A 21,067-nucleotide genomic window follows, 5' to 3' on the forward strand; every position below is an offset into this window, starting at 1 on the left:
ATCCTTAAGCACTGGGGTTTTTTTAAGTTATACAAATTGATTATTCAATCCTTCAGATCATTTGATCCTTCAGTAAAAAGCATTCTTTCTCTTATTTATTTGCTGGCCCCTCTGGAAAGGGCACTTTGATCAATGGTTGCATTACTTCACCACTTACAGCTTAACACCAGTAGGTAGCTGAGCACTACACAGCTACTCACTTACCTGCCTCCACACCCCAGCAGTAGCTAGAACATCAGTGTGTGATCACTGTGGATTTGGACACAAATCTGAAACATGGCACCCTATGAGCAGCTATGAAGAAAGTTAACTCTGACCACTCCAGGCCTTGTATTTCTACATCAGATCACAACAAAGTAAAGAGGTTTTGCAAGACACAGCAATTCAGATTACTCTGTCTCAGTGAAATCTTCATTGTTAACTACTTAACAGACTGCCAAGTCTTTGAAAACTCTATCAATATCGATAAAATACTGACAAAAAGTAAAATAAAGGAAGGCTGTGAAAGACTGCACTAGGAAAAATATCTTTGATGACAGTCTGCTTTAAATTTTCTCTTTCCATAAAATTCAATCTTACAGCTGAATTTCAGACAGGTTTAAAATGCACTCAGTATGCTGTATGCTGTAAGTACAGTATGCTGTCTTGCATCAGCCAGGCTTCTTGCTGAGAATCTTGATCAACTCCAGGTGGAATGTCTTACAAAAACTGGAACATATCCTCCTAACATTATTAGTATTACCCACCAAAGTTGTAGTTTTATTTTATTTTCTCTTAAACTATGTTGACTAACATAAGTTCTATTCTATTTTTAAAATAATTTAAAATCAACATCTCTTTTAGGAATTCCACTTTTAGGCATTCCACAGATTTGCAAGGACTGAAATCAAAATGTCAAATGTAATTGTCCCTCTCTCCCATTAATACACGCTCAGAATTTTTTAGTCCTCAAAAGTCTTTTCAGTGATTCAAAACTAAGTGAGATTCTACATTAACAGTCACAATTGCTTCTCCTCCAGACCTTCAAAATAATCCCAAACACCAGGGACTTGAATTTAGTATTACAGAATATCTAACTTAAAACACTCGTCTTTGGGGGAGACTTCTAAAACCTGTCACAATAGAAGGTGTTCTATGAAAAGTCATGTGGTATTAGAAATGTACATTTCATTATAGTAATGTTTCCTTTCATCATACATGCAAAAAGGTTTTTTTAATTCATATGGTGTACCTATGACCTCACCAACAGAGCAAAAGTGGCATTTCTATTGCATGTTCTATTTCCATCATTGGCTACCAGGATTTTCAGCACAGAACGTCAGCTGCCAATAAGAATTTCCTCTGAACCTTCCAGTTTGCTGCTCCATTTTGTCATGCATATCCTTTACCAGTTGTATCCTTTACAAGCAAGCCACTACAGGCTACGTAAAAATATCAAACACCAAGACTAATGGAAGTCACAAGGGCTCTGACCATACAGTCTGCATCACTGGATAGATTCATTTAATCTCTAGGAAATAGAGTTTGAGTCAGAATCAGAGAGCAGCAGAACTGAAATACAGTGCCCAAGTGAACACCTGAATACAAAGCTCACCAAACATTAGGCAAAATTGTTTCTCAAACCAGTAATACTATAAAAAAAAAAGTACAGGTTTAAAATATTGTGTTTACCTGGAAGATGTTCCCACAGCTGTGACTAATGCCTGGATTAAGCCTCCAATAAATACCCATGGGTTCTTACGAGTGATCACGAAGTACAGAAGAGGTAGGACAATGACAGCATGAATTAGCAAACCGATGATGACTGTCACAGTGTACATGGCGAGCTGGCCACCGATCACACCCATATCTTCCATCTCAACAATTTTTCCAGCAATCAAGAAGAGAATTCCAAGTGGAGCATACCTGCAAATAAGAAATCAAATCAGCACTACTGAACAAAGTAATTTACTGAGCAAATTCACTCCCCCATCCACACGGTTTGTATTTAAATGCATGCACGAATGCAGAACTGCACTGCTATGAAGCTCCCATGGAGGAGCTCTTCAAGAGTTTATCTCTTCAACTGTCAACAGTTCAACCCGGATTAAACCACAGCAGTGAATATTTCTGGTGGGCTTCAGTGGATTCAAGATCTGGTAAGGATTTCAAGACGTATAGCATGCCTACAGACGTTTAGGGAGATGAGTTCTCTTTGGAATTCGAGAGTAATAAAATTGGTTTAGCCAATTCTGTTACAATTCTGTCTGTGTGAACGAAGGCTCAGCCAGAGCAGTTGCAGACTACGCCAAGCACCCAGTTCTATTTCAGTGCTGTTTCCCATGTTGTTGGGGAAGGAATCCACACAGAAGTCTGATAACCTCTGAAGATTTCAAGCTGCCTCTGGCCATGCTACATTTCATCCAGCAGGGCACTGGATAAATATATTCTTCAGCATGAAGACATCTGTATGACAGAGGTTGGCTGCATTATGCGACAGCAGTAAAGGCGATATGAACTACTCTTCCCTATTCAGGAAGCACAGCTAGAGGTGAAGAAAGAGCTACTGTTGAGCATAAAACTCTAACATAATTCTGCTGCAGTGGTACTTTTGGTACAGACTTATTTCTATAAATGTCCACTTGTCTTTTCCCACTAAGGTATCACAGAACAAAATCTATCCACCATATCAGAACTACCCTTTAAGACATCAAATCCATTTAGAAATGTATCTGAAGTAGCAATTCTCATCCTCTGCTTTGTAATTTTAAGCATGCTGTAAAGGACAAAAGATGTTTGCTTTGTATAAATGTGATCTGGCAGAGCAGAATTTTGCAAATATACTTTTTTTTAGTTCTGTATCTAATACTGCAACAGATGTGTGCTCCTGGATAGGGTTTTGGGATTGATTTGGGTTTTTTTCTGTAGTAAAGGCGGCAACAAGACAAAATTTCTTTTCATAATTAACTTTCTACCTGGCAAATAATTAACCTTAATTGTCGAAAAGATTTCATACCTTGAGGGAAAATGGTGTTTTGCTTTATTTACTTAATGAACACAATAAAGAAAGTAGGAACAGCCATGTGTTACGTGTGAGCAGTGCAGCTGTGATGCAAGAACATCCATGTACACTACACAGCTACAGGCACCAGTTGTATCGGAAACTGACAATAACAAAGCCTTGCTGTGCTGAAATAAGATTGTGGGGGAGGTTTGCTGGTTTCCTTTAATGAAGTAGGATCAGGATATAAGGAAACTTAAAAAGTATACAGCTGTGATCACTGTCTTTATGAAGACATAAGTGTGGCAACTTCTGACACAGACCCTGATTTTTCTCATATTGAAAGTGAAACCCACCGAAAGGGTTTGTATGTTTGGGCAAATCATTGAGGTAGAGCATTACAGCTCTTGAGTTCACTTGTGAAAAAAGCTACAAGGTAGATACAATCTTACTGTCTGACTTTCCGCCAAGCAGACTCCTGCTACCCAGTGCCTGATTGTGATGAAAAAATATTGTTAGTAACTTAAAAAGGAATTTATCAAAGAGGCACTTACCACATGATTAGAGCTACCAATCTCATGATAGCCTCATTAAGGCTATCAAAGAAGTCTTTCAATGCCTGACCTTGCTCCCTCATGCTTCCAATCACCAGGCCAAAGCTTATGGAGAAAACCACCAAGCCAAGTGCATTCACTCCGTTTACAGAACCTGGAACAGGAACTATTTCCTCTCTCATTCGGGTGAGGGCTTCCATGGCTTCTGACACATTGCTTATTATGGAAGTCACTGTGGTTGTGTCATTGGGCGGAATAGCTACTTTAAACTTTCTCTTTTCATAGTTAGTTTTGAACTGTTAAAAGAAAACAAAAGAAAAGATAGAAATTCTGTGAATCGCAGCAGACATAGGCTGAAATCACAAATTAAATTAACAATTACAATTGTAGGACATTTGAATTCTTTGCATAATATTTCTAGGTAAAATGTACTGCAATGAAAACTCGGCTTTCCTGAAAGTTGCAAAAATCCATATTAACTTCAAGAGCTAAATCTTCACCTTTAGCTACCAGAAGTCATTTTCTCATAAATATGTTGCAGTCAAAGATGCAGATTTGTCCTGCTCCTGAGTTTTGTGACAAAGCTATTGATTCTTAAGTTTGCATTTTTATAAAATGCTATTTTTCCCAACAACAAAATTCAGCTGTTAAGTAAGCAGGTCTTTTTTTGGATAGTTTCATGTGCTCTGGAGTTTCTTTATTTGTTCATCTTTTTGAATTAATAATTCCAATAATTAGACTGAAGCTAACTTATATACATCATACCTCTTTTTTCCTTTACTATGTCTAAATCATTAGTTTACTCTGCAGTACAAGTCACCACTTCCCTTAATTAAGTATTTCTCTTTAAATGGTTCCATTATGGAACAAACAAATCAATTTCAAAATCTCAAATCCTAAATGTCTGCTTTTAAATGCAGTTTTTCACCCCCTAATATTTTTCCAAAGAGAAATACACATCCTGAATATTTCTATCTGGGCTCACAAAGCCCTGCAGCTCTGTCTCGATTAAATTCTGTCAAACACAAGTAATGTTAAATTTCACTAGTAAAAAGGTTCTTATGTGTCTTAGGATGCTAATTATTCCATTAAAGCAGCTGGTTATTCTGCAAGGTTATCCAGTAACTTTGGATTTTTATTCCTTTGCAACTACCAAAAAGGAGACAAATATTAAGAGCTGTTGTATCATTAGTGATATCTGGAGACTGTTGCACTCCAGAAGAACTTGAGTGAAATCAAGTACTTAGGACTAAGGTGGGAAACCTGAATCACCATCTTTCAATGCTGACCTCATTTAAAGGTTTTTTTCTACACTGGAATAGTTTTATGCACCCCTTCCACATACGTATCTGATGTATCCCCCGAATGCTCTTTCAGAATGTCAAATAAAACTACTTAAAAATGGTTTATGAAATCTGAATAATATGTAGCAGATCTCCATGAAGGTCAGATATTCTTGAGTTTTGAATGAAATTTACTTAAAATCTTTTAAGATTTGGGCTGTAGTTAGAGAAGTCAACTCTTTGAACAGCTGGCTGGCACAGTTTCACTTCCTCACCCACTCACATCCAACCTCTGATAATTCCTGTTTGAGGTCTTAGTGAGCTGATTTTACTTTTTAAATTGGCAGAAATGTTACTAAGCAAAAAAGTGGCCATTTTTCAGGTAAGAGCTATGTAGGTGAATCAGCTATCACTGACTGATGACAGACAGAAAGGGAAAAATCACTGAGTCTGGAACACAGCCAGGGAAGGAAGGTTGGGATTATCCCTTTAGGTGACAGAGAGGTATTAGGAATGCAAATGGAAATATGTTTTTTTTTTTATCTACAGGTATGGTAATTGTGTTACATGTGTATTTTTATTACTGTTTTTCAGTAGGGAAAAAATAGAGGTGCAGATTTATTAATGCAAATGTCTGAAGGGTGTAACCATACTGGACTTGTAGGCATATTAGATAAGACATATGTAGAAAAGCAAGCTGTTTAATGAGGTCTGGAACAATGAAATCTGGAATTAAAGCCTAATTTCCTATGAAATTTCCTACTCATTTCCCACGTTCCCTAGCACATCAGAGTGGCTCTTGTCTTGACTTTTCTCTGTCACCCTCAGGTCCTAATCTCATTCCTACCTATATGACCAGGTCAAAAGCACATGTGGTGCAGCTGTTCAGCAGTGCTGGATGTGCCTGTTTGGCTGCTGCCTGTTGGAACAAACCACGAGCTATGTCATAAGCTGCTTTTCCTTCAGTGGAGGCACAGCCTTGATTTGCCTGAGAATTGCACCCCTCATGCCAAATGATGTTGGAATTGGCCATGGTGCTCAATGATTGTGGTAGGGGGCTGAGAAAATATTGGGCTTTGCAAGGGAAAAAGCACAATCACAATGAAGTTTCTTACCTTCAAACCATAGGTTAGAAATAATTTTGGGTTGTAATAAGCATACTCCTACATTTTGTCCTCATTCTAGAATTCTGTCACAGTAGGAACAGGCTTCTAATTCCTTATTAGTTAAGCCTCTTTATGGATTTTAGGACCTCACTTAGGAAAGTCCTTTTCCATTTCAGCTACTAGACTGGTACACAGAGATGTAAATCTTATCTGTTGACTCACCTTATTCATCTGACTTAAGTATTCAGAAATATTGCTAGGGAGAAGGGGCTTTCTGGAACACTTTCCAGAGAAGTGGAGAAATGATCTATTTAGAGTCAGATTCAAAACGGTATCCTAAGCAACAGGAACCAGAACAACTTTATTTGGTCTGGAATATTTACTTGAGCTGGTCTTTCTTTCATTATAGTTGAATGAGCTCAAGAAGAACTCTGTCGATGTGTCCGTCTTCTTGTGCCCTAAGCTGTCTATCAAAAAGTCATGAGAAGTTTGCTAGTGAAGCAAAAGAAATCGAGGAAAACCAAATACAGGAAACGCAAAGGAGGTATCTACTAAGAAAAAAAGTGCAGGTTGAGCTTTACTCATATTACCACTTTTTTTAATGACAATAAAGGCAAAACACAAGATTACTTGACCATCACAAAATGTATTTTCTCTATCTGAAATGGTGAAAAGACTCACCTGCTTATAGGAAATGACCAGATGAAAGACTACCTTCAGGATGTTAGAAGATGTTTTGAAATAGATGAGGTAATAGCAGTGTTGACTATTACTGCTCTGCAAAGCAACTGGTGGCAAGAGGTAATTCTGTGAGAGCTTTTATGATGTTCCTGCTTTCAGCAGATCTCTATCTCAGTGGGAATCAGAGTTATTAGCTGTTCATGTAGATTAAACTGGCAGTTTAACGTCACATTGTGATTCTGCTGATCCTTGTTCCTTTTCAACATTCAGCAATGGAAGAAATTAGACAAAATAAAACTGTTCATTAAGAGTGCCAGAAGAGAGACTAGAGCTCCACACACTGACTGTATGTGATGGGTTAGACAACATCACTGAAGTCCTGTAATTTCTGAGGGTATTTGGTGCATGACGTGTCCAGTCAGAGATATTTTTGCCTGGTAAGATTTTAGATGCAAAATACTCATGATCTTTCCTTAAGTTCATGTATAGAGAACAACTGAAGATCAAGATGAATATTATCTGAACATATTAATTTGAGTATCTTTCTATGAACAACCTTATCTGCAAGTAAAATCTAAAAAGAATGCATTTCTGCACTTTTTGTAAGGCATGGTGGTAATGAACAAGTAATGAACAGCTTTAAAATTAATTTTAAGTTAGCTCATTATGAAATAGATAATATATTTTTTATTGCATAATATAATGAATCAGTTGTTTACACTTTGATTATTACATTTTTTTCATTAGTGATACAATATACCCACAGTCATTTGAGTTGGATATATTGAAGAACTTTTAATGAAGCAACATTGTAACATGACAGGAGCACATTCTGGCGGTTAATTTGCAGAGAAGGTAATTGCACATTCAAGTGTTCTGAAAACTCATAATTCACTGTAGTAATTTACTTTGAGATAATGCAGTTAGCACTGTCTGTGCTAAATCTGTATGATGACGCTGTGTTTAGTGAAATAAGATTTTAAAAGCCACAAGTTTTCTTAAATGCAGCCCTAAAAAATTAAAAGAAATTAAAAGAAGGTGGTAGTATTCTATCTTCCTAATTATTTTTTTCTTTGCTTTCCATATGAATATGTGTGAAAGCATTCTAAATTTTCTGCAAAAGAGCTGATGACACAAGTCACAATATATCTTAATTAACCAAAATTATCATGAGGAATAGACAGCATATATCATTTAGTGTTCATTTATGAATGTGTGATTAACACTTCCAATACCCTTGATAAGGACAATTTCAGGAAAGAATATGTAGTTAGAAATAGCTTAGAAGAAATGCTGTTATCAGAAGAAGTTCTTTAGGCTTATGATGGAATCAAATTCCACCTATTCACAATGGAATAACTCTCCCCAAATTGTTAAGACTTACTCTCTTTCTCTTTAGATTCCAAGTTCACTCGTTTTTCTTTTGTCTTTTAATAGACCCCCAGAGCATAGCACGAAGAACAAGCAGTTAAGAAACAGTATCTGCTTAATAAGTAGACTCCTTCCCACTGCTCAACCCCAGGCTAGACAGCATTTTTGAATTTAGCAAAGAAAGAGAAACTAAGAGAGAATGGCCAGAACTGGAAGATAAACCCAAAGATTTCTTTAGATATCCCTAAACTGGGGGTGAACGTAGGGGCATAGAGGAAATTTTGAACAAGTCTAGTTTCAGGTAAGCGTGGAATACTTATCTGTAGTCGGTCTAATTATGTTCTCCTGTTACAGATAAAAATCACAAAAGCCTTGCATGATCAGTGCATAGTGAGGGTCCCAACATATCATGTGGAAATAAGCAGCATCAGGTAGTGTGCTGTTTGGATTAACAAACCTGCTGTTTAACAATCAGTCTAAGAAAGCTGAGTTACTCAAAGAGTTCTTCGCCTCACTCTTCACTGTCTGGCCATCTGGCTTCCCACACCTCTCAAGTCCCTGAATCTCCAGGTGGAATTTCGAGGAACAAAGTTCCTCCCAGTGTAAGCAAAGACAAGGTTTGAAACCACATGATGAAACTGAATGGAAGTCTATGGGACCTCACAACACTCATTCCAGGGTCTGGAGGGAACTGGCTGATGTTGCCAAACCACTCTCTATCATGTTTGAAAAGTCATGGCAGTCAGGTGAAATCCCTGGTGACTGGCAAAAGGGAAAAATCTTCAGGAAAGGAAATGTTCAAAGAAGGAGAATAAGAAGAAATAGCAAGGGGAGACAGCATCACCTCACAGGCTTGCTAGGAAAGTAAAATCAGGAAAGGGAATCCAAAGGACCAAACAACTGAATGAGGAACTGTAGAAAATTTAGGAAGACCTTTCCTAGATTGGTCTTGAGGTCTCAGTCTTCCTTAATGACTACTCTTCTCCCAGCAGCAATCCTATAAAAGCTTTTCCATCTAGAAGCCCTCCCCACATTGGTTACTCTCTCTACACAGTTTCATTTCATTTTACACATTTCAGTGGGTTCCAGAACAAGACTCTGACAGGAAAGAAACCTACCTAAGAATGTTGTAATAAAGAATGTGCATATCTAATCTACCAAAAGATGTGATCTGAATTCTGAGTGCACATTCCAGAGGTGGTTTCCAGGTATGTAAAGCTGTGGATCAACTTTGAGTGTGGGCAAGTGTGAGTATACATACACAGTGTGTTTTGTGTTTAGGCCAGCCAACACAGAACCAGATTAGTGCCAGATGGATCATCCTTCTTCATAAATCTTCTGAGAAACACATGAAAAAATGGAAGGAAACTTTTGAAGAGAAAGTTATGGAGTCAGATGTACAAAATCACCTGGACACATGCCAATCTTACATGTGCTTGTAAACTACGCTTTTAGTTCAACAATTCTGCTGTAACAAAATAACTTTTACCTAAAAATCGAGGATTTGCTATTGAATTCTAATACATAATAGTATCAGTACGACAGATTTAAAATCATGGTACTTCAGTAAGTATAGCTGCTGCTGAACATCAGTATAAACTTTCATTAAACACTTCCTGTTTTTTGAACTGCTTTTTAGAAATCTCCTTAAGCTGTAAAGCACATGAGAAATATAATATGCTTAATGTAAACAAAATCTGCAGGACATCTTTAATTAAGAACATAGATTTAGAACAGCTAGTCACCGAGTCAAGTTTCCTGTTGCCGTTAGGATACTTTATGAAAAAAATTTTTTTAAGCTGTATGGTAAAACTGTTGAAGTGCTCCAACAACTCCTAACTGAATATTTTTCCAGGACCTCACCTTTAAGTAATGGAAAGTTAAAAACCTTACCAATTCTCACTTTAAATTCAGTAATACAGATTTCCCTTTCTTTCTGTATAAACATTTTTCTTTATCTTATTCAGCTCTGTTGCCACTTCGGTTTTGTACTTGAGTGATTTCTAAATCAGTATTCTTTTTGCTTTACACGTTGTGTTCTTTTAATACGTCCAGCAACTCCTCTTTCCATTGTGTTGATTTTGTGTGAATCTATGAATGAAAAACCTGAAAATATTCAGTATTCTAGATGGTCACATTATTCCAGCTTTAGTTTCTGTCTTGGTGTTCTGTCACCTAATATATGCTAGAGCTGAATTAGAGGGGGATTAATTTTTTTTCTTTTTTATCTTTTTGATGGTAACTTGCTGTGTCAAAGCAGAACTGTTAACTTCTAAATGTTTATTTCACATGTGATGGAGAGCTACAAGGAGATAATTAAACATGCCAATGTTTGCAAGAGCTGATTCACTTTGTTGCTGTGACTTCACAGAATTGTAGTGTGCCAGTGAAATACCACCTTCTGTGGCATTTGTCACATCTCAGTACAAAGTGCTTGGACTTTCTTGTCATCTGTAAATTTAACGGTGTGCATCTTATGGCAATGTCATTCACAAAAATATCGACTGAAGTATGCCCTGTCTTCCAGCAACTTCCATTGCTTCTCCATAAATTTTACAATTCTTACAATACTCTTATCCCCTGCTCAACTATTTCACTTTCCTCATATCAAAAACTTATTTTTTGTCAGAAGTCCAAAGGAATTTGATACATTACCTTTCTCTGGCACAGAAGAACAAAAAAACCAAACCAACACAAAAAAGGCGAATAAAAAAACCCAACCAAAAAGCCAACCAACCAAGCAAAAAAAACCACAAATGAAAACCTAAACCAAATCAAAACAAAGAAAAAAAATGGAAATGAGCTATATTGTGAAAAACAGATGGTACAGTCTATGTTTCAGATATCAGTGGGGTTTTTTTGTTGGTTGGGGGGTTTTCTGGTTGTTTGGTTTTTTGCTTTGTTTTTCTTTTCCTAGTGGTTTGGCTTTTTTTAAATCCTTCATTACAACTGAGATCAAACTAATGGCTTGTTATCTGCATAAATCAATTCCCAAATCCTTCTGAAACTGCAAACTGAAAGACACTTTGGTTGCTTTAAAGAGCTCTAGATAATAATTTTCCAGCTTGAGAGATTTATGAAAAATACTTGCTGCTAGGTCTGTAACTTTATGCCTTAATTATTTCATTTTTTTGAGATAAAGATCATATATTTCCTGTACTTTATTACATTAAATTATTTGAAATTTTTTTTCTAGTTTAGATAAAAACTTTTGTATTTCCATACTGTTCTTCTGCATCACTGTACTGAGGCCATCAACATCCTGGCTGAAGACAGAGGCACAGCATTTATTAGTTTTGGACTTGGGTCTGGTTTGTCTTTAATCTTTAATCTAGAAATCTTTAATGTAGGAATTCACTGCTTTTTACTGATTTCTGTTTATATAGCCAAAGATAATGTTACAATTTCTTTTCAATTCTTATGCAAGATGTAACTCAGCTGGACTTTCGAAAGTGTCTACTTTATCCTCTTACTTCTTGACCTCCACATTTCAGCTTTTCTTTATTGTAACAGCAGTAACCGGTGAATAATATCAGTTCAAGGCTGTCTGGGAGGTCAATATAAAGCAATCAGAATACAGAAACACAGAGTATAGGTTTCACTAAATATATAATGTCATCCTTTAAAAAAAAAGAATGTAGCTAGTTGCTACTATTTTCTTTGTAGAAGAGCTAATGTTAAGGCCAGGATAATGGTAGAATTCAGGAAGCAACATAGAAAAAGTACTCCTATGAACTCCTACCATAGGTGACAGGAAGTCCCTCTGTTTGCTTTTGTTATTCATGTCCACCAAATGTTTCTGTTTTGAATCTATGCATGTTCCTCATGACATTCTTGAATGTCTTCCAGTCTTTGTGCAGATGGTGCATCTCAGTATCCCCCAGTTTAACATAACACTATTTCTGAAAACCTAATTCTGTATTGACTTCAGTGAACTCTTCTGCAAACTTAAGAATTTGACATTTTGAAAAAAACACTATTTTTTGATTTGTCAAACCAAGCGTGTTTTCTTCACTTCTCACAGCAAGTACTATTGTCTCACTGTGACTCAAAACAACGCACAGATTTGGTTGGTTTAGTTTAAGGCTTTTTTGACAGCTGACAGCATACATAAGTTGTGTTTTGCTCTAAGTACAAGTATGTGATATTCCTAAAACAAATGCTATTACATTTCAATTTCCTACTTTGTTGTGTTTTCTTTGAACATAACAAAACATTTTTACCTGTTTAAAGCAAGCTTCCACCAGATTTGGAGGGAACATATTTCTGTGAAAAAGAAACAAAATAATATGAGAAGTGATAATACTTAAGTAATGTTTTAAGTAAGGGTGCAGTTAATAAAAGAATTATAGAATTGACCAGCTAATTTTTGAAATATATAATATGTATAAATATATAATTATGTATACAGTGGGTAGAGCTTTGCATAGAGCATTGGCCTGGTTAGCTTTATCAGGACAAAATACAGTAGGATTGGATAGATCCTGGCAACTGGAATCTCTGTATCCAGTATTGTATAGCAGGTCTGGTTACGGAGCAGTATATTAGCTAAATTACCAAATATACAAAGCTCTGTGGGACACTGCTAACTTTTAATTTCATATTTATTAATGCTTTATAAATCCATGTTAATAAATAATTTAATAATATTTAATGCATTTCTAGTTCCCAAACAACTTTTGCAGTCACTTAGCCTGGTACTTCATGACATTTATCTCTCCATTAAGTGTTGTTGCAATTAAAAAATAAATATTTCTGAAGTTTGAGCATTCCATAATAATAAAACATACACATACAATTACATGTGTGTGTACATTTGTTACAGATGGGAGTTTGCTTCTTTTCTTTCCAGAATGGTGCATTTCTGAGGCAATTAGAAGCAGCCTAACTGAATAAATCTTGAGAAATCTGAGTGCAAACCTCTTCATGGATCTTTTCTAAAGTCCCCCTTCCTGGCAGCATGAGTCTTGGAGGCCTTTCTCCATGTCTCTAGCTTCTCCAAATGGGTTAGTGGAACACAAAATTTTGGTGGCTTTACCTGTGGAAAAGCTCCCAAGCTCAAAACCTCAGCTTCCCTCCTCCCTGTGACATATCAGCTCTATAAAAGAGGTATTGAAGAGTCTCTGAGCAAGGAGAAAACATGATTTTACATCTGTGCCCCTCTATTTCAAGCATTTTACTTGCCTGTTACTGGAATTTGTTTCCCATTCATACAATTTAACAAGTTGAGTAGATGCACCCAGAGTTGCAGCTACAATTCAAAATTAAACTTAATAACTAAATCAGGGATTCAAGTGAAGTCAGAAAACTGTTGAAAACTGGAAGTAAAGAAAAGTAGAGGAATTTGGTAACAAGGATTGTGCTATGGAAGGAGGAAAAAAAGACCCATGCAGATAGCAGAAAAGAAGCAGAAAAGAAAAGAAGTCTTTCTTTTGTGCATGAAAGAAAGAATCTTTCTTTGAACATTAAAAGCAGCTTCTTCCCCTACAACAGCTTGATTTGGAAGTAAATCTATTTTGTAGCATTGCAGGGGTTAGAGACAGTGGTATCACACATCTGAAAGAAATTTGGCAACTTTATGCAGTTACTGTCTAAAATTCTCTACTTTTGTTCTCTGTGAATCTAAATATTACTGTCATTGCTACTGGTACAGAAAATGTGCAATATCATAGCCATACCTGATTAAATCAAGAAAGGCATCTGCTGCTGTCACTTGAACAATTTTGCCTTCTCTGTGCATGTTTTCTTTTGTACCTTTCCCAGGGTGGATGATGACCACAATGATTATACCAATCAGTACGGCAATGATCGTAGTGCTCATGTAGTAGACTACTGCTCGGACTCCCATCTTCCCTGATGCTTTACTGTCCAGGGCAGCAATTCCTAGGAAATTTAAGCACAATGAGATTCACCTGACACAGCTGTGAGTAAGGAGTACAAACTAAGCATGATGAAAATTGTTTTGTGGGAAGAGTTTTGATAACCAGTACATTTAAAGTTACCCAAAGCAAGCTGTCTCTCTTTTGCAGTTCACACAGCCACTGTGTTCCCATCCCACCCCTAATGCCTGTTACATAATTTTCTATCACAAGAATTACAGCTTTCTGTTCTCTTTCTTTTTACATTAGATGCAGTTAGTATTCTTCTCCTTAAAATTTCAACTACTTAGTTACTTCCCCATGCTTCTTTTGGAGGCATGTGCCATCTGTCTCAAAGCAGTTCTGATACTTCTTGTTGGAATCAGGCTTTCAAAGTGCAGAATGAAGAAAGAAGTCAGAAATGGATCTCTTGGCTTTATTATCTCCTCCTATGGAATTGCCTAACCCATACTTCTGTGGACTGCCCATACATATATGCAGATGCCATCTTTGAACATATGAAATTCAGTGAAAGCTGGCCACCTTCTGCTCTGGGTGTCTGTTGCAGAGGAGAAAGCATTTAAAACATACAAGAGGACTGCAGGAATATAAATAATACAGGAATATAAAATTATAATCATGGTCTTGCAAAACTAAATCTTTTCTCTAATAATTGTAGATATATCACACTTGTATCTGTCTTCTAAAGGAGGAAATATATGCTACTGGAGGTGCAGTGAAAGCACTCTAGTCACTCATTTAACTTAAATCAAGACTGTGTTCCAGGCTCTGATTGAATCTTCAAAGTCTAAAACCAATCATGTGCTTCATACTTACCCTTTCATTTCAGATAGTATTTCAGCTAGTATTTACCCATCCTTTTGGCAGAAACCGTGAGAGTAAGATTTGAACCCTCAAAAGGAATTGCAAAGGGAGGCCACTGGGTTCACACCCCCAATTGCTTGGTTTAGGTGTGCCATTGCAGTGGAAGAACAAAGCATTACTGGTACGGTAAGGAACTGAAAATGGGCATCCAACATTTGAAGCACCCAATCCTTCATTTCTCTGCTCAGCTTTTCCATCCGTAAAACTGGATGATAATGTTCATGGTAAGTGAACATTTCTGTTTTGAAATTCTGTAAAGAAAATGGTAAATACTAGCAAGTAATTACTAGTTTTCTAGTAACAGGAAGTAAATCATGTAGCCCTCTTGTTGGTGGATGGAAGATCAGGGTGTTCTTTAGAGTCCTCAAAATAATGTAAATGTAAAATTGTGTAAATATTATTAAGCAATGCAAAAAATAAAGTTAGTGATTCCTGGAGAACTTCAGATCTGCTACTGAACTGCACAGTATTTATGTTAGACACCATTTGTTACAGATTTTTTTTAAGTACAAGAGTCAAAATTAAGATGAAACGTAATTTACAAAATGAAACAAGAATGTTTGCATACTAGTTCAATCAATTTCATCTTCATATATTGCAATTGCTTTGTGTTCTTACTTGCTTTTTCTAAAGTAGCAACACTGGTCTAGTATTGTTCCATTTTAGCTAACACCAGTTTTAAACTCAGTTTACATCCTGAGCATGAGAGGTTAACAGTTTGGGAGGAATGTTTGGAAATGCCCGGATGTTGAATCAGTATTCATATTCCCAGTATTCTGCCCTTGGATTAAGGACCAGAGGTTGAGCACTGTCAGTCTCAGAGGATTCACGAGCACACCGAGCCTTACGTTTTTTAATTTTTTACTCCACACTTGATACTAGGCTGAGTCTCCTATACCCCAAAAATCCTTAGGGGTCAGTGTAGGGCATATCTTGCCAATAAAGATTGCTGTGTTGAAGGATTAGAGCTTGTGATCCTCTTTCTGGCTAGGACTGATTCTGGGACTGAGTGGTGAACCATGTGCAAGTGGTGTGTCAGGAGCAAGAGTCATGGTCTGGTCTTTGTAAGCTGCTTTCCAGCCTGGTTTCCTGTTGTGCACTCCGGCTGTGACTACATGTCTCCTTATTTTAGGTTGCTCAGTCTCATTCCTGTTCTTGCTATCATATAAATTATTTCTCAGCTTGAACATAGGGAACAGTAATTCCTCTCCTCTTGAGGTGTAACTGCTCATGGCATGTATAGCAGAAAGCATTCAAAGCAGAGGGACAACAGATGTAAGGATGAACAAAAGGTGTATGAGGAGGAAGCAAGTGCCCACCTCTGAGAGCCCTTACTGGGGGGCTGCTGGGCAGCCTTCCCTTCCACTGAAATTAATGGGGACTCAGGGAACTGCAAAAACCTCCAGCATACAAAAAAAAACCCCAAAAAACCGCCCCCCTCAAAAAAAAAAAAACTAAACAAAAAAACAAACACCTCTAAAAAATACTTTAAAATCTGTTTCTAAAACATGAGAAAATGAAGTGGGTTGTTTTCTTTGCATTTTAAGATGTTGACAAGATTTCTTAGAACTGAATAGGACCCTGGAAGGGTCCCCAAAGCTTTCATGTGTCACAGAGCATTGTATCCTCAGTGTGTCTTTTCACAGTCAGCCAGCAAAACTCCCATTGTCCCGCGGGAGATGTATGTGTCCCTTTCATCCCACTCGCTCGCTGCCCTCTCCTCCACACACTGCTGGCTCCAGCACCTCTGCCTCCTCTCTTCCTCTCCCCTCCCCTTCCCCAGGGGGCCTGGGAAACTTTGCTGTGCCACCGGTCCCCACGCACAGGGATGCCTTGAAGTTGTCAAGGTGATCTGGAGCAGAGCCCCTGTAATTTCTCCCAGCGTGTGCGCTCACACAACATGAATGGGAATGATTTTTTAAGTGTGGATGGGGAGGGGGGAGGCAGGGAGGAAGGAAGGGAAGAAAAGAAAGAAGGGGGCAGGCATAAGTCTGTAAAGCTGCAAACAAACGGAAGCCCTTATCCCTGTCCTCTCCCTTCACCTACTCCTTCCCTCTCTTGAGACGTAATACTGTGGATGAAATAAAGACATGACAAGGAGTTTTCCAGCGTGTCAGCAAAGCACTACTTTGTTCTCTAACAAAGACGTTAGATAAGAAATGAAAATACTTTAGGACGTAGGAAAGGCAAGGAGAAAATAATTATGCAATTTTAAGGGAAGGAAAAAGAGAAAGGATGCAGGGAAAAGGAGAAAAAAAATCTAGTTAAGGCAATGTTAAAAATTCTGAATTGTTAATCTGGTAGTTCTGATTGCTCACCTGACTGGATCACAATTCTTCAGATTGGCATGAACTAATAATTCTATGAACCTTCATGAACAGTAATTATAATATGACCAGTTTTGTGTCAACTATATTTGTTTATATTGTACTTACAGTTCTATATTATACATACTCTACATAATTTGTAACATACAGAATTTACCAATCCAGAATTGCTGCTATTGTTTTTAACTTTCCTGAACTGGATGTATGCTGCACATCACCTGCGTGTGATCTTGGATTATACTAGGCCACACTAACACAGAGGGATGGTACTGTACTCCTCAGGAAGATAAAAGGTAAAATATGCGGAGCATGTTTTCTTTAGATTATAATTAAGCCAATAACAGCTTTGAATTGGCTTGTTCAAGAATAAATTCAAAGGAGTTGTTTTAAAAGCTGAAATGCAGAACCTATGCTAAAAGTCCTGCAACTTCAGAATACTTTTTCCCATTGATTAGTACAACTTCATCAACTCATTTTTTGTAGAACAGTCCGACGTCCTCAAGCCAGGAACTATTTCAGTCTGAGATCTGAGTTTATGCACATGCTTACTTTTGCTGCTGCAGTACGTAAGAGTTTCTGAGTATGTTATTTTCTAAAAAAAAAAGAGTATACGTACTTACACAATTAGACTGAACAGGCTTATTTAGTGGTCAGCAGCTGGTATGACTGAGGCTCTATTTCTGTGTGTAAACTCCTACTCAGCAAAGCATTCTTGGGCTTATATTTGGCCACAACATCAATCACTATCTAACACAGTGTGACAGATGAGAGCCCATAACTAGGAGTTTTTAGACAGGATCCAAAGTAAATAGTATCCCACTGAAGAACTGGGAAAGTAGTGAGATTCATTTTCTTTTGCTTTTCCTAGAAAAACAGTCATTACTTAGGATTGACCCTAGTACCTTCCATGATTTTATAATTTCTCAGAGTAAACTAGACTGTCACTGGGGGAGGGGGTGTGCGTATCTTACTTACATGCATGTGTATAATTTCAGTTTGAAAACAGTAGAAATGTTCACCCACCACTTTTCATATTCAAAGTCCCTGTTTCTGAAATATTTTTGCTTTTTCTTTGGAAACTTTCAGAAAAACTAAGCAGCTGATGTGTTTGCTTTCCTGCACTAAAATTCTTGTGTTTGTAACAGGATCTAAGATTTTGCCCACAATGCTTTTAACTTTTAGTTTCTTTAAAATTACTTTTCATGTAATGAATGATGAAAATTTTAAATACAGAATAGTTCTGGTGGAAGGTGCCTACAAAGACCAACTGCCTGATCAATTCAGGACTGATCAAAAGTTAAAGTTACTAAGGGCATTGGCCTCTTAAACACTGACAGGCTGGGGTCATCAGCCACCTCTCCAGGAAGCCTGTTCTAAAAAGGTGTGCAACCATCCTCTCTGGAAAGAAATGTTTCTAAAGGTGCAGTCTGGACCTCCTCTGGTGCAGTTTCAACTGTTTCTACTTGACCTGTCACTGGATACTTGGGAGAACAAATCAGCATTTCTCTCTACCCCTTCCCTTTCTCAGGAAGCTACAGAGAGCAATGAGGTCATCCCTCAGTCTCCCTGTCTCCAAAGCCCAGAGTCCTCAGTTACTCCTCACAGGACAGTAGAAATCCTGCTCAGAATAGGAGGGACTGTGGGTTCAGAGCTCCGGTGCAGGTACTTGGCAGGTGAGGGTTCCATCTGTGGGCACAGGACTGAACACCTCTAAGTCAGAATTCTGCCAAGATGTAGTGATGTTGATGAAAAAGCATAGAATGATGAAAAGGTTCTGAATGAGTGTGTAGAACAAACTGTCCATTCTTGCCTAATCATACATATTGACTATGAGAAATAAAATGGAGAGGATTTCTATGATGACGAATTCTTTCCTTATTCAGCTTGTTAGAACTGAATTGATGGTACTTCCTTGCCAATGTAGATTTTTATATAAATTCCCTTTAGCTGTATTGTACTAAGTCTTTAAAAACAAAACATTATGAACAGAGCATCTTTTTATTCCTAATTATTTCCCTGTTTACTTTTTACGGTCTCTTCATTAGGAAATTGCAGTTGCTTGTTAAGGACTCCTATGGTGGAACAGCAATAATGGCAACTGTTGACTCAGGAGTGTTGCCCTAATTTTGTTTCTTTAAGGTTGTCTTTCACTCTCCTAATGAAGCAGTCTCAAATGGGCTACTCCCACCCCCTACACCCGCTAAGCACTGTGTGATGAGTAAACTCTCAGTGTGAGACCATGAGAACAATCCCTTTTGTGTATGTTGATGAGGATTTGTGGAAATGAATAACACTGTGCAAGGTCACGGTAAAATATGCTGACAGAAAATTTGTAAGGAAAAGCAATAGTTAGGTAAAGGCAGTGGAAGTATTGCCCGAGCTTAATTAGCATGATTAAGCTCTAAAGCTTTATTCTGACAGCAGCTGAGCATGTCCTGTGTGGTGCTGAGCAATTCCAGAAAACAAATTTAAATTTAAGCTTTGACAATTGTTCCCTTCACAATATCAGGTACAAATTTAATCCAAACTCTAGATCACCATTTTTAATAGCAATAGCAGTAAAGTAGTAAAGTTACAAAGAAAAAAATATAGTAACATTTTCAAAGGACTATATGTATCAGTGAAGTTAATTAATATTAAATCAATACAGCTAATGACTTCCTGAAGCCACACAAAATACATGTCTGAAATATAGGTCTGTATGCCTTTTTACACGAACTGATGAGGCAAGCTCCTCCCAAATCTCAATTTAACTTACCTTTATATGAATATGAATATTCAGATAATTTCCCCCCCCCCACACTTCCATTAAGAACAGTGGTCAAATATCTCACAGGAAAATTAGCAGTTGTATTTGATCCAAAATTACATGACTGTGAATAAGCCAAGCTGACTAATGAAACTCATGGCTGGGATATAGTAATGCAATTCAAAGAGCCAATTAAATGGCTAAGAATGGCTCCTACATGAGTAGCCTTGCCCCCACAGCTTAATAGTCCTCCTCATCCTTGCCATGAAAAAACTATTCACTTTGGGGTTTGTAGGGTTAATTTTTCTGTTTGTCATTTTCAATCATTTCAGAATTCTGTCATGTGAACATCAGAACTTTTACAAGGGAAGCAAAAGGAAATAGTGTCTAGGGCAGAAAACAAGAACATCAGAACTTTTACAAGGGAAGCAAAAGGAAATAGTGTCTAGGGCAGAAAACAAGATTTTGGTATTAGTTTGTCATTACTTAAAGTTCGCTGTATTGGTAAAGTCCATCCTCTGCTCTTTGTCAGCAGCATTGCTAAAGCAAGTTGGCATTCTTTACTTCCTCCTGCTTATGTTTAAGCTGCCTCTGTTCTCAAATGGTAGCTGAGAGAACACCATCCAGCATCTGATGAGAAGAATCTGGTGATGCAAACTGACAATTGTACTCTTTTGGTTGGTCCCATACTTCCTGATGGAAACACACTCGCAAATAAATGTAATGTGTGCTACCTTCAAATTTATTTCTTCTATGTGCTTCTAGCTCTTGTTAAGGGAAAATATTGTGTAACTGATTCTGGTCCTTCATCTTTCATCTTGTTGTATCTGCTCTTTTAGCTATAGAGGGCTATTTATTGTTAGGAGGAGAATGTTCATGAAATCATGGTAAGATAATGTCCAAACATCACTGACTGGTAAAAACGGAAGAAGCCCAAATAACCTCTAGTGGCTTTACAGTGATTTTTACCTTTCAGTTAGCCATGAATAATGAAAGACCATTTTGTTGCTATTCATCACTGCTACTGCTCTTTTAATGGAATAACTTTACTTCATGAAACTGTTTGGCTTCAATGCATCAAGATAAATTGCTATCTTATAAAAAATATGGCAGTAATCCATGTTGGAAAGTATTTCCAGAGCCATCAAATGTAGCATTCTAATACAGCAGGCAAATATATTCTACAGTATTGGTTAAAAATTTACTGAACTTGAGTTTCAAACCAGTAGCTATTTCTACCCTATTTCCATGTTAGGGTATTCCCCAGTCTTGC

The 21,067-nt window shown here is 37.4% G+C and overlaps 1 protein-coding gene across 1 annotated transcript in view; it reads right to left on the reverse strand.

The window, feature by feature from the left end:
- SLC1A3 (solute carrier family 1 member 3) overlaps window positions 1-21,067 on the reverse strand; it is a 64,119-nt gene that overhangs the window by 5,826 nt on the left and 37,226 nt on the right. Inside the window, exons 4-7 of the mRNA XM_050328332.1 lie at window positions 13,654-13,858; window positions 12,199-12,241; window positions 3,535-3,830; window positions 1,672-1,905 (exon numbers count right to left, since the gene is read on the reverse strand). Coding sequence (XP_050184289.1) covers window positions 1,672-1,905; window positions 3,535-3,830; window positions 12,199-12,241; window positions 13,654-13,858 — 778 coding nt within the window. The remainder of the gene's footprint in view (window positions 1-1,671; window positions 1,906-3,534; window positions 3,831-12,198; window positions 12,242-13,653; window positions 13,859-21,067) is intronic.

The sequence above is a fragment of the Myiozetetes cayanensis genome, unplaced genomic scaffold (genome assembly GCF_022539395.1).
Source record: "Myiozetetes cayanensis isolate MyiCay16 unplaced genomic scaffold, myiCay2020 scf4, whole genome shotgun sequence".
Lineage (NCBI taxonomy): Eukaryota > Metazoa > Chordata > Aves > Passeriformes > Tyrannidae > Myiozetetes > Myiozetetes cayanensis.